This window comes from Pholcus phalangioides, unplaced genomic scaffold (assembly GCF_987345545.1).
Source record: "Pholcus phalangioides strain wild (caught in Gottingen) unplaced genomic scaffold, Ppha-v1.0 ptg000039l_1, whole genome shotgun sequence".
Classification (NCBI taxonomy): domain Eukaryota; kingdom Metazoa; phylum Arthropoda; class Arachnida; order Araneae; family Pholcidae; genus Pholcus; species Pholcus phalangioides.
In genome coordinates this window covers 15,652,550-15,667,663 of record NW_028301625.1, presented here as the reverse complement: position 1 = coordinate 15,667,663, position 15,114 = coordinate 15,652,550, and the positions used below count along the sequence as shown (strand labels likewise).

The 15,114-nt window shown below is 37.2% G+C and overlaps 1 protein-coding gene across 1 annotated transcript in view; it reads right to left on the bottom strand.

Moving 5' to 3' along the window:
* The window catches only part of LOC149065619 (ETS homologous factor-like), a 97,004-nt gene that overhangs the window by 21,865 nt on the left and 60,025 nt on the right, over positions 1 to 15,114 (bottom strand). Inside the window, exons 2-3 of the mRNA XM_089253696.1 lie at positions 4,254 to 4,332; positions 2,230 to 2,395 (exon numbers count right to left, since the gene is read on the bottom strand). Of these exons, the coding sequence (XP_089109822.1) occupies positions 2,230 to 2,395; positions 4,254 to 4,332 (245 nt within the window). The remainder of the gene's footprint in view (positions 1 to 2,229; positions 2,396 to 4,253; positions 4,333 to 15,114) is intronic.

Below are 15,114 nucleotides of genomic sequence, written 5' to 3'. Positions count from 1 at the left end.
AATCCGGGCAAACACAACGTAGTGTTGCGGACGCTGTTGGAGTCGCCAGAAGTGTTGTTGCAAGGCTGTGGAATCGATTCCAAGAAACAGGAAATGTTAAACGTCGACCAGGGCAAGGTCAGCCACGCGCCACTACAGCAACTGATGACCGGTATGTACGGTTAACAGCCCGTCGAAACAGAACAGAGAATGCTATGCAGATGCAAAGACGGTTGCTCTTGGCAACAGGACGAAGGGTGTCCAGCCAAACAGTACGTAATCAGCTTCATGAGGGAGGGCTCTATGCATGTAGGCCAATGGTCTGCATTCCGTTGACCCCACGCCACCGTGCGGCCCGAAGAAACATCGAGAACTGCTGAACATCGAGATTGGGAGCAACATGATTGGAGCCAAGTGCTGTTTACAGACGAGTCCCGATTCAGTCTGGAGTGTGACACCCGACGTGTTCTGGTATGGAGGGACAGGGGCACTCGAAATAACCCCGCATTCGTTCGTGAAAGTTCATAATACAGACGAGCTGGTTGGATGGTATGGGGTGGAATCAGCATAGGCGGACGTACAGACCTGCATATCATTCGGAATGGCACTTTGACGGCCCGAAGGTATGCAGACGAGATACTGCGACCTCATGTCATCCCTTACGCTGGAGCCATTGGAGATTCCTTTGTTTTCCAGGATGATAATGCCCGACCGCATAGAACTCGTCTGGTGGAGAACATGCTTGAAGCTGAAACAATACAGCGTATGGAATGGCCAGCGTGCTCTCCTGACCTGAATCCAATCGAGCATGTTTGGGACATGCTCGCACGACGCATTGCTGCGCGACCAAGGCCGCCTGTTACTGTCCGAGACTTGCAGATTGCACTTCTTGAGGAGTGGAACAGTATTCCCCAAAGTCTGATCGATAACCTCATCGCATCCATGGCAAACAGGTGTGCAGCAGTCTTAGCTGTTCGAGGAGACCACACGCCCTATTAAAACTCATGCATCATGTCTAAACAGTACTTTTTTTTATCGTTTACATGTAACCAAATTGTTGCCCTAAATCATCTTTTCATGTTTTTTCCATATTTTCAAAGAATTAAAGCTTAATTCCTAATTTTTTTACGTCTTTTTTCTGTATTGCGCATTGATACGCGTGTACTATCCATTGTATGCCAATACGTGGCTGTCTCGCACGGTTTTCTTCACTTTTTTGCTAGCTCCCCTAATTGTTTTGAGCAGTGTAGTTAAAATTCAACAATAGGTGACACAAGGGCGTAACCCCAACAAATACGCTGGAAGGATGAGAATATGATGGGTTTGTAAAGAGGGCGATAAAGTCCTCGATAATTCGTGGTGGGTACGATCGAATCGTCTTTAATAGACTAGTACCTCCTAGATGTATTTAGGAAGCTCCTCCGTACGATTCGTTTGTGTAAACCACCAATAAAAAAAAATGTTGAGTTTGTGAGTTGGAAACGATACGCCAGTGAATGTAATTTTGATTTTCGGCTGTGTATGTATCAATTGTCTCACCAGAGCAACGTCACCTATAGGCGACTTTTGTGACGTTTACTTGACGATAATTCGCCCCTCCGTCCTGACACACAACCCTGGATCCGAGCCTGGTGTTCATACAAGTATAGATATGCACAGAAACCTTGCTTATCTCTAGGAATGCGTAGGAAATGCTACCTCTTTGTAAATTGTGCTATAACTAATGCTATTTATTCATTCGTTTTCTTCCGTGTATCCTCAGGGGTAAATGTGAGTGGAATCATAAGTTGGGAACATTTTCTTTTAAATCGAGCACAACGTGAATTCCCAATATACGATCTATCGTTGTTTGGCGATTATTTTCTATCGCTAGACTCGATTTAGCGCTATTTGCAAGGGTTATTTGCGGAGTGATAGGAACACCCAATAACGTTTGAAAACTCGTTAGAGAGGATGATATTGGTGATATATCGCTCTTTTGGCGTAGTCAGAAAGGTAAACCGTGCATTGGTACATAGCCGAATAACAACTTCGGTCCATCCCCATTGTTGGCAAATCTACTTTACTCCCCTACCTCCTTCAGAAGTAATTGAAGCGTGTGAAGTTAGTGCTGTCAACTTATATTTCAAATTTCCAGTGAAGTGTAATGATTGGATACTTGTACCGTTGTGGGGTCTATCGATCACTGTGCGAAACTTTTTAACCAGGAGATCGGGCAGTATCTTACAGTGAGAAAAAATGTTCACTTACCTTCAAAAATTGTGAACTGCCGCTGATGGGGTTGCAGGTCATGGGGAGTGCCTGGTGGCATCTGGTCATGTTCTAGGCCAATGGGTTCAAGATTGCAATATGCCATTGCACTTTGCTTACCATGGTCTTGCTCATAAAATGTCAAGTGCTGATCCATATAAATGGCCTTTGAAAGAAGAAACGAGATACATAATACAGTCAATTAAATGCAAAAGAATATATAAGAAGGTGAAACCCATGATAAAAAATGCACGATTCAAGCTATGAAACTTCCTAGCTTGAGAAGGAACATCCACCGTTATTCTTTCGTGGTATGAATAAAACTAACTGAGAAAAATATGAAACAAATACGCTGCTTGGCCAAAAAAAGTCGTATCCCATTTTTGCACTGACTATGCAAGCCTCAGGAGGGAGTGTTGGTATTTGACGTTGTTTCATTTGTTCTGGAGTAGGATCAGAAGTAAAAAGTATTCTATGGTATTTTAACATAATCATTAACCATCTTCATCAGTGCGTCAATGGATATTTTCTGTTCTGAAGACTGTGGCATGTTCCAAACTGACAATCCCATGATACATTTTTCTCCTACTTTGCACAAGTAGTTGAAAAGATCGACATCATTTGGACACTTCGATTGTATTCACGGCCCCCACATCCTAGAGTAGGGCCCTAGGCTGGGGTCTTTTACGGGCCCCCGACCAGACTTTCACGGGCTCCTTTATGGTGGATTTATAGCGTGAAAAACAAGAAATAATGAAAATCATCCCGGGCCCCAGGGCTAGAGCCTTGCCAGCCCACCCCTTGTGGGGGCCATGATTGCATTCACAAAATCCTCTCTAAAATCCAATCGGGAGCCTATGGAACTTATTATAGGAGAACTGTGAAAAGTAAGACGGCTTTTCCTGGATCCACAGAGGATTTTGGTGAAGCATTGATGCTTATCTTACGAAAAATGAATGTTGACCTCGTAAAATTAACGCCCGATAAATTTGTTCAAATTTTGTTAAAGGCGATCCGAAAAACTGGTGTGTTCGGCTTTTTTTGTTTGTTTTTCGCCAAGCAGTGTGCAGTATATATTGTAAGTGTTGTATAATAGAGGTGAATAGAGGTGATCCGAATGTTGACTCTTACTCTTCCAACTACATTTTTCTAAAATTAAAAAAAAACAAATAGCCCCCACAAGGATGGGGCTGACAAGGCTTCAGCCCGGAGGGCCCGGGACTATTTTTTTTGTTTTTCTCACCATAAATTCACTACAGAGGGGGCCCTTGAGAAGTTTCACTGAGGGCTCGTCGAAGATACCAGCCTGGGGGCCCTGCTAGAGAATGTGCGGACACGGTGAAATATATCATAGCATCATCATTCTGGAACATGCCAGTCTTCAGAGAAGAAAATATGCATTGAGAGACGGGTAAAGGTGGTCATTAAGCGTGCTAAAATACTTGGCAAACGTTATTTTATTGCTGACCCTAGTCCAGAACAACAGAAACAACTTCATATCACTACTTTCTCCCGAGGCTTGTAGGTACAATGCAATAATGATTTTTTTTGGCTAGGACAGAATTTCTAGCTCTGGAATTATTTTTGTGTTCCATAAAAAACGAATATTTAGCATTTCTCAATCCCCCCCCCCCCCCGATACAAAAATGTGTCCTTCAGGTTTCCATATTTAAAATAATTTCGAAACGATCCAATTCCTACCACAAAGGCAGAGGCTTACGCAAGAAGGTATAGGAAGCTCGTAGCCCCCCCAAGTCGATCAAAGATTAGTAAAAAAATAATATTTCGTTCAAAAATTAAAGTATCGAAAGAAAATACCTTGTATACGTCTATTTTAATCAATTTCTGTTAATTTAAATGCTTTTTGAACGGTGGTAACTCAAAATTTCTCGGGAAAATATTTTTTTGCCCCCATCCAAAGGTCGATCCTGCGTACGCCCTTGCACAAAGGTATATATGACTCACTTCAATTCATTCGAGTTGAATTCGAATTATTCTTCACCCAGTACAAGATAAAGACTCACTTCCAATGGTGGTAACCCAGGTGGCTCAGGTGCCAGCATCATTTTGGTACTTGGAAGGCCAAGGTGATGGCGGTACTGCCTGGAAAAGTTTAGAAATATAACTTTAAAACATAAAATTGAGTATCATACAAGTATATTAAATCAACGCTTTATAAGAAAACAGTTAAGGAACTTGCTCTGTACACGTACAATATCTAATGCACGTATTGCATATAAAAATAGGAGTAGGTCCTTATATTGATGCGGAAGCATACAATCCCATAGAGAGTTGCCTCTGTTAGGTCCCTTCGGATTCACACTAGGGTTACCAGATCAGGACACTGTATATGCCCCCTTGGTAGCGTAACTTACCTCTGTTTACAATAGATAACGCAACCAGATTGGAGAGAAATAACAGCAACAACAGTTTTCCAACCTGGATACGACTGACATTTTTTTTTCGGCTTCTGACCATCAGACCTACCACATTCTGTGATTGCATTAAGGTCATATACATCTCCAAGCAGAAAAATTGTTTTTTGCACGTTCCCTGCTGCACATTTCATCGTCGATGAAAATTTTACTTTCTCTCGCATGTATAGATATCCGATACCATAGATACTTTAAAGGTTTACTATGATTTATATACGGATACATTTTTAATTTCTCTCTCTGCTTTCATTGACTTTCACTTAACTGGTGCGTTTCCTGAAGAACTGCTTAATTCTTATGCAGGTGCCATTTGTCTTCCTCGAAAGGAAGTAGAAATACGAGTCTCCTTCAGAACAACAATTAGGGGAAACTTTTTTTTTGTGTCTATAATTGGGAGGTAATTCTCCAACTTCTGTGTTTTTTTTTGAAACTTTGAGTAACATTTTACAGAGTTTGTAATGTATGTACAACGAGAATACATTAAACTGCCGAACACGTTTGTGATTGTGTGTGAAAAGAAGAAACCATTTTTATGCTTTAGTGAATGAGCCTGAACCTAAACAATTCTTATGTGTCAAGTTGTTTGAATAACGCTTTTCTGGTTGTCAATTACAAAATAAAGGGTGCGCTAACATGGAAAAAAACACAATCATTGATGTACCATTTAAGATATTTCAGTGCACGCGAAAAAAAATATAGAGAGAGGTCAATACACACACACACAATTGCATAATAATGAAGTAAGGTTTCTCCTTTTTACCCCTAAGCATCAAATCAAACTGATGCCCAAATCAGTTTTCTTAAGATGTGAATGACATTCGCTTGCAGTTTGTATATAAAAACCGAATTATAAAAACAGCTTATATATACAGTATATAAAAACAGAATTTTCCCAGAAGGAAAGACAAATATAGGCTCATATATGGATTTTATAATGAATGTGAATGACCAAGAAGAGATTTTATTTTGTATTGAATAACATCTCATTTGCATAAAAAAAAACCCAATAGACGTTCGAAAATAACGTTTTTAGCTTTAAATACAGAAATGTCTATTCATTGCATGATACAGTAGAGGGAGTGTAGTATATAAATTCAGATGAAATTAATTCATGTTGCACCACTAGGTCATTTTTATATACATCATATCGAGAGAATGGTGCGATGTAGTCGTTTAAGATTTCGGCAATTTTACATTATCGAAGCCGGGACAGGTGATTGTTCGATTCAACGGCCGGTTTAGTACTCTGGAAAAAAAGAGTTGTAGCAAATCATCGCAATTTTTGAAATCTCCCATAAAAGTGTTATTAGTGGTTATTAAATTTTTGTAAGTGGTGTGGTATCACGTTTTTTTTGTAAAGGATGGTATGATAATAGTGTGTTTTAGCTGCACGTGGAAATTGCTTTCAAAGGGAAAATGGTTTAAATCCAACGCTGCTCTGTTCAGGGCCGTAACGTGCCTTCTCGGAGTCCCGGGGCAGACTTTTTCTTGGGGCCCTTTGAAAGGGATACTAATATGCAAAATAAATATCTATTTTTGTTGGGCGTCATTCAGAACGGGGCAGGGGGCAGCAACCCGGTTGCCCCAGCCTAGTTACGGCCCTGGTTCTGTTGTATTTCACTTGTGTATGAATTAAATCGAGTGATAGCAGTGCCATCGGCAATCAAGCAGCTCTCTGTGTGAACTAAACTCATCATATTTGATTCTTCTATTTATAAGTGGATACAGCTACAGACTCCATCCGAACAGATTGTTACAAAAAGGAACGATTTACAGTAAATTTATAATGTTTTTCTTTGAGAGATAAATATCCTCACGGAAGCGAAAAAAAAGCTAGATATTTCCCCGTCCAAACGGGAAAAAAAATTAAATCTAGCCACACAGAATAAACTGTATTTCACGATTACCAAAATCCTCGATAATCTGAAGTTAAACCCCTTACCCCCCGCTGCCTCGATATCAGCGTAATGTGGATAGAAATACACAGTAAAATGATACCTCGGCTAATGAATTTCTCAGCTTACTAAAAGACCTTTGTACGGTTTTTCAGACTCGATTGGCGATTACGAATTCGGTTAACAAATGTTTTTAGTGGATGTGACTAACATAACACTCAGTGAGCCAAATTTTCACTCCAACCATCATCACTAATTACTGTTGCTCAAGCTCGATGCATTGGTGTGTCCACCTCGGAATTACTTTTCAGAAATACCTCTATTTCTCTCTTAATGAAGGCTTTTGAGCCATGTCATTCAAAATGGATGAATGTGCTAAGAAAAATTGCAGTTTGTTTCCTCGAAAATGCTCAGATCTGAGTGTTTTTAGTGCATGCTGTAAGATTTCTAGCATCAAATATAGCAAGATATAAAAGCCGGGACATTGTAAGAGCTCAACGTTTCTGTATTTATAAGAGGGAAAAATGAACTGACCACATCACCTGCGAATCCGATTGAGTTTTGAGTATATTTTATATATGTTGTGAAATGAAAAGCTTTCAAACTTTTCATACGATTTCTAATTTTCAACTATTTATCTAATTGTAAAGCTACATATCTCAGCCCTTTATGAGTGTTTTTGGTTTTTTACAGTGTTTTTTTTCCTCACTGTTTTATAGAACTCATCTTTGAATTTTAGGAAGCATCTCGAACGGTGATTCCTAGGGCTCTTTGTCTTTGCATATTTTTTTTAATTTCTTTGCATATTTCGCTAATTTTACGTGATAGAGCATATTTTCAAAATTTCATGGCATTCTGCATATTTCATAATTTTCGATAAAATATAATTTATTTTCTCTGCTATTCTAATTCCGCGTCACATTGGTTTTTACGGTTCCCGCCTCTGACAAGAGCTCTTAGGCCAGGATTTTTATGCACTAAAAATGAAACCTCGTTGCTGATTGGTAAAAAAATCCTGAAATTCAGGTTTTTCAACCAATTAGCAATAACATTGAATTTTTAGAGCATAAAATACTAGCCCTTCAACGACACTGGTATGTGGCTGTAAATTAATCATCTGAACCCGTGATGGTAACTCGTGGGAAAAATTTGTCTATAAAAATTTTAAAAAAAATTTAAAAGAAAATTTAAAAAAAAATTTAAATCGAATTTTCAAAATGCTTAAAGTGAAGCAAAGGACTTAACAGGAAACTTATGAAATTTGTTTCTGAATATGGTGAGAAAGAGTGTTCTGTACAGATGAAACAATATTGTTTTTCAAACTGTGTGATACTAAAGTTTCTGTAGAAATAAAATCCAGTGTGCTGTAGCACATCAACACCGAAAAACATAAACGAGGTCTTCAATGACAAGAGGATGAGCGAGAAAAATCGTTTTTTTTCTGCTTTTACATTAAAAAAATTTTGTGTGTTGTGTGTTTGGACATATTTATTGAAAAATCTTTAGGGGCATATTTTTCGTTTTATAGGGCATATTTACAGTTTTTTAAGGGCAAAAATATAGTGCATTTTTTAGAAGTTTTTAGGGCATAGAAATCCTAGCCCAACGTGGGTCCCACGCCCCACAAGGGGACAATTTGATTTTTAAGGGTGGGGAATTCGAGAATGAGTTTTTCTATTAATGCTCATATAGAACTTTTTAGAATTCCCCATTTTTATATAAGTTAAATTTTTTGTAAACAAATTGTTGATGACTATTTTCTTATTTTTCTGTTTCAGTGCTTCCTTTAGAAGGGGTTTGACTAGAGGTTCTAAACGTTTTGTGTTTCACGGAGAATTTGTGCCATCAAGATGAAGTCCACGGACACTCTGTGCCAATAAAATGAAGAAAAATGAAGGCCAAGACTCTTTACAAAATATAATTCTGTATATAGCAATGCAAAAACAATGAGTTAATTAATAGTATCCATAACGGGATGTCATGCTATGTGCGAGGCTTTTATAGGCAGACATTTTGCCCACTACCAAAGCCTCCTAGATAACCTCCTAGTAATATCTAGGAGGCTTTGCCACTACTGGAGTAGACATCATCGGTGCAGGTGACGATAAGCAAGGAGACGAAACAACCTCCTCGGAAGACCGTGATCTACCAAAGCCTCCTAGATACTACTACTACTTCTAGGAGGCTTTGGATCTACTGGCGCTTCGACCACGGAATCTGCATCATCGTTGTGATGTGGAACAAGTGAAGTATCGATGACATCGATAGTCAACGATCTTCCGAGGACATCGTTTCATCTCCTTGCTATCTCTTACCCGAAACGATGATGCCCACCGCAGTAGTGCATGAAAAGCATGCTGGTAAAAAGACTCGAACATTTCATGACAGCGGCACGAAAAGTACGGATGCTCTCATAAACTCCAGACATGAAAGCCTACCTAGTCTATTCAATGAGCTAATAATTGTTTTCTCATTCAAGTTCACAGACCCCTGTCACTCCAAGGATAGGAGTTTACTTTTGAATTTTAAAAATTACAAGTAGTGAGGGCGGGGAAGGAGAAAGAACCAGGATTGGGGGGGGGGGTTCCAGGGTTGCAAAATTCAAAAGGATGCAAAGCAAAAAAAAAAAAAAATTAATAAACCAAACAGTGTGTATTTTGAGCTGTTTCACGGGGGGGGGGGGGGAGAGGAGTACCCCTGCCAAAAGTTCTAGTTACGGGGGCATCAGGATTTTAGAGATACCTTTTTGGGGCATGGCCTTAAAAAGGTTGGGAACCACCGAGATCTAGAACCAATTGCACGATTTTTTTATAGAAAATGATACAGGGAATCGTATTTTGGCTAATGAATGTAATTCCGGAATGAATTATTTTTCTTATCCGAGGTATTATTTATTTATTTATTTCATTTATCTCTCTGTATCAGACACATTAGATATTAAGAGTTGTTTTTTTTCGGAGAATTCTTCGAATACATGACGGTGACTCGGCAATGTCCGAAATTTTGAGATTATCAAAGATCAGATTGCTTCTTTCACTGTAATTCGCAGGACACTTAAATCCAATATAAAGCCCCAAATGTCATAAAGCAAAGTTCTTGTACAAGGCATTCAATAGCTCCGTTTTGAGTGTATCACCCCTATTTATTATCATAACATAACACCAAGATAACAAAAAAACTATAAAATTAAAAAAATACAATTAAAACGGAGTTAACTTTTCATTTGTCGACGCTCTCCAAATTTGAAACTGAAGATTCAAACTGAAGATTCGGGCAAGCACGTCTTGGGTATCAGGGGAATATGTTATCAATCTGGGCTATATATGGATTTAAACATATAAGAATTGTGAAAAATATTTATATTTTTCAATTATCTTAGTGTGAAAGAGATCACACTATAAATAGTATATTAATTGTCATTTTTTGCGTGATATATTAATAGTTTATCGTGTGAGCACATGTATGTAAAAAATATATATTGTATATGTATACAGGGTGATTCAGAAAAGATGGGAAAAACTTTAAGGGGTGATAGGTCCTTCACTCTGTAAGTACTTTTTTTGGTCATTCACATGCTTGATCAAGCTCCAAGTCACTCTTTTGCTCACTCACGTGCTTGCAAACTCTCTAGGTCACTTTTTGGTCACTCACTGATCTAGTCCCTAGCTGTCTGGGCAGATACGGATTTATTGAGGGTAATACAAATTTTGCCGCCCTTCTCCTATTCTACTAATTTTCTTGGACACTCATTCCTCAAATTTGCCGTTCCTCTGAATTTTCTGCCCTGGGCTATAGCCCGCTAAGACCACCTGTAAATGCGTCACTGCTGTTTTTCATCGTAGCTCAGTTGAATTGGTAATATTTATTAAAGTCGTGGACAAAGATGCTATGCATAACTTATTATATCATGATAACTGTTACAAAAATTTGAGTATGTTCATCTCATATTTTTGTCGTGCATAATAAATACGTACATTTTAACACTTTATAGGCCGAATTCAGATTTATTTTCATTATTTTTACCCTTCTGATCCCTTCTTTAGAGATGATATCATCCGAGAAATTCATAAGGAAAAAATATTTCCTGTATGTTTTTTGGATTCGTCTTAGTACATGAAACAAAATTAGAATCAAAATCAGATAGTTTTTTCCATCGGAAATGAGTGATTTTAGGAAAATATATCATAATAGTGCTATAATAAATAAAATTTTTGTTTTCGAAATTAACACTGAATTTATATATTGACACAGTACTAAACCAACACCACTGTCGATATATGTAAAAACCATTTTTTTCTGGTCTTCGGTAAATTTTGAACAATTTCAAGTATACTTGGTAATCTTGCTATCAGATAGCATTGTTTTTTGTCGACTATTGGTGATATCCCGAATTTTCCCGTATTTCCAATCCTGAGAGAAGTTTTCCGGATTTTAAAATTTTTTCTATCTTTGTATTCTAAACACTATCTTTGTACCAAATTTCATGTTTCTAGAGCTGGCTAGGATTTTTGATGATCGGTGAGTGAGTCAATATCAACATAACGAAAATTTGAGTTCAAATTTCTCAGGAATTACAAATGGTAAAAAAGTGAAGTTAAAATTTTTAATATTGAATTTGTAAAATGCTCTAGATATGCCAAGTTTCAAGTATTTGAGCAGCTTCAATGCGGAGATATGGAGGTCTCAAAAATGCCGAAGTTGCTTCCAGGAAAGGATGTTACGGCCGTGCTTGTTTTGCCCGAGTTGGCGAGGACACCCCCCCCCCCCAGATAGGCGAGTGCTTTATCACAAAAAGGAACTTTTTTATTTACAGATTTGAAATTAATATAGAGCTTCTGGAAGGACGAGTGTCCCTTTGAAGGTGACATAGTGGGTGCGTAGTCGGTCAATTTTTGTCGCACTCAACTTGTCGCGCCTCAATTGCAAAACCGAACTTGGAAATGATATATTGGTTTGTGTGTGTGTTCGTCGCGGTACAAATTAAACGTTTTTTCACGTATAATTCATGTTCCGAAATTACAAAAATCTTTAATGCGATTGAAAAAATGAAATAGTCTATTATTAATTTTCTTTATTTGAATTTTTTTGTTGTATCATAAAATAGAAATACAGATTATATACGGATGACAAAAAATAATTAGTATTTTTGTAAATTAAATTGTTTGAATTCAATTTAAATTTAAATAAATTGAAATCTTTTCCTACGTATCATTAAAAAAGAGAGAAAATTTATGGTAGTTTAAAATAACATCACTTATAGAGAGATAGATGGCTTTTTCTCAGCCCAAGAGATATCAAGGAAAAATTTTATTTTCTGGATATTATGCTGAGGTGAACTCGGAAAGAAAAGTCATATTGTCTCCGCCGGAACCCGAACCCAGGCCCTCTTGCGTACCGGGCAACTTTTCTTTCCCAGTTCACCTCAGCACAATATCCAGAAAATAGAATGTTTCCTTAGCATCACTTATTATTCTATTAATCATCATTAGGCTCTTTATTACGATATTCCCGTTATACAAGTGTTTAAATAAAATGGAATTTACTCAAGGTGCTGAAAATAATTAAAGGGTTAGATATTGTGGAATATTATGTACGATATGAATTTTTTTTTAAATTAAAATTATCTTGATAAATGTAGGCTATAATCAGAGGCGGATTTAGGCTTTACCACTTGTGGGTTATTCAAACCTTGCCTCACTTCTCCCTTTCTAATTCATGTTCTTGATCCCCAATTACTCAAATTTTCCACCCCTCCTCTTGAAGTTGTCATCCGGGATAAAGCCCTCATACCCCCTCCCCACCCAGGAAAATATCCTCTGAATATAATCCTATATTGTTCGTTAATGCTAATTTACTTGTGTTGTAAGAAGAAAGTTTTACTAATCGGTGACTGGAGCCCCCTATGAGTATCATGTATAAGAAGTTACATATAACGGGCTAATTGAAAGTCTGATTGTATATTCATGAGTTATTGGGGTAGGGTAGGAGGGCTCAAATGGCAACAGCCCCTAGGTTCTGGTGCTTATATGTCCGAAGTGTCTGAATATTATTTCGGCACAATACAAAGTGATTTGAAATGTGTATTGCAAAAAAATAATTTTAAAAATAAGACTTTTTTTCACAGCTGTTATATATATATATAAACTTAGATACATTGTCGATAAAAAATTCCTCAAACATGCATTCTCTGCATGGATATATTCAACAGTGAATTATGGAAATTGTTCTGGGAGGGGAAGCACATCAACACAATTTATTATCTTGATCTGCTCCCCAACGCTTCAATGAATACTTTCTTTCATTTATTAAAAATTAAAATTGAAACGGGGAGGAAGAACATTTCTAATAAATGAGAAAAAAAAAATTAGTTTCACTTTTTAAGCCTGAAGCGGATACACTATTTATAAGATCACAATAAACATTTGAATTGTAAAGCAATTCAAATTTGTCACGACGAAATGACTTCGCGACAAATTTGTACCGCGATGAAATGAGTCTGCGATAAATTTGTACCGCGACGAGTTAGTAGCACGACGAATTGACCCAGACCCATAGTGGGTGTGTGTATGTTGGGTGTAAATTTCTCTTTTGTATATTTTTGTTTATTTTTGTACTTTTGTTAACTGACTCTTTAATGTTCTTCGTCACGTGTTCAGTCGAATGAAGAAAGTTTCAAAATCTCCTAAAAAATATCGTTATAGAGGGGTTTATTTTATCGTAGTAAAGGATATCGTTGTGTCGAGAGGAGTTTAACAACTTTTTTTATACGGAGGAGGATTAAACTATAGGCGATTCGAAGCAAGATTTGAAAAAATATCGTTGTAGAGCGATTTATCGTTATTATCGTTATATCGGGTATCAGTGTAGCGAGGTTTCACTGCAATATATTTGAACACAAGATGACATTCAATCTATAATGTAACAAATGCTTTCCAAACATTAAGAAGAATTCGTAATGCATGGTTACAGTTCCGAAAATAACACAAACTCACGAGTCTACAATAGTTAAAAGGCCACAATTCAAAAGTTGGAATATTGACGCTTTTCATTAATTAATAATCATATTCAGCTAAGTCATAGACGGTTGAACGAGCCATGAGCTGAGCATGCATGGAATCGAGGTTTCTCATTTAGATGTGCTTCAAAACAAGGCAACCGTGACTCTCGTGACAATATTTTCTAAGGTACCAACAAGCCTCGCAAATTCATTAAAAAAAACAAAAACAAATATATATCAACATCATTAAGCAGAGAAAAAGGAAAATTTATGAAGTCTACAATTTCCTGGAAATACTCGTATTACACCAATACGTATGATTCACGAACACGGATACTGTATTATGATTCAGGATGTGGGAAACTTTTGTTAATAGGTGAGACATTACAAATAGAAATATGGAGTTGGCAGAAAATATTTTTCTATCTCTTTTACTCATTTTCATGATTTAAAATCAAATTTGAATGGAAGGATGAATGTTAAGAACGGAAACTTGATACAATGCCATCTTTTTAAAATAACTTACTTTTTATAGCATGAGCTAGAAAAAATTGTAAAAAAACATGATTTTTGAAGTAAAAAATAAAAAATTTGAATTTATTATTTTTGAGAGTTCATTATATAAATTCTACAAGAGATAATTTGACGGACGTTTTAAATATGCATATAGAAATGTCCTCTCCACTTGTTAATACAAGATTCATTGAAAGACTGGCTATTTGTGGAGATGAAGACTTACAAGGAAGAAAATTCATCACTCAGATCGGGGTTCAAGCAGCACCTCCTAGAGATAGAAGGCCTCTGCAGTGTTTGCCATAAACGTCATTCAGACTAACTAAACGTCATTCAGACTAACTAAACGTCATTCAGACTAACTAAACGTCATTCAGACTAACTAGCAAGTTTGCCACATTTTGAAACACAGCATCCTATTTCGTTTCTTCTTATTTTGGCGAAGAATCTTCCTGACTGGCTTACAAATACCGCATAGTGATTGGATGTGGGGCATGAAATTGCCAATTCTGAGCCCGATCATTTCTTTTCCTCGCAACGATGATACTGGCACGAGCAGGGAATTTCCCCCCCCCCTGAATATTCTGAGGGAAAATGGACTACTTATTGATGTCACAAGCAGACTGCATAGGCTTCTATCTCTAGGAGGTGCTGGTTCAAGTCCCCGTGGGGGCAGTGATGAATTTTCTTCCATGTAATCTTCATCTCCACAAATAACCAGTCTTTCAATGAATCTTGTAGTTTTAAATATATGCTTTAATCCTTATAATAACTTTTTTTGAAGATTATGTAGCGTTTGTTGAAACTATTAAATTCACATGTTAATTATCTTTTTTTTCTTATTTATCTAATAATTAGTGTGAGTGAACACTAGCATAAACCAACAAGAAATCAATCAAGAATAATGAAAAGTTTTAAGCTTTCATTCTCATAGAGAAACGTAGGAGTTGTGCGTATTCCTAGGAAGGTGAAAGACGCGCGCGCTTGCGTATCCGCTTGACACATTTGTTTATTGTAAAATAACTTATGTTTCGCACTATTTTAA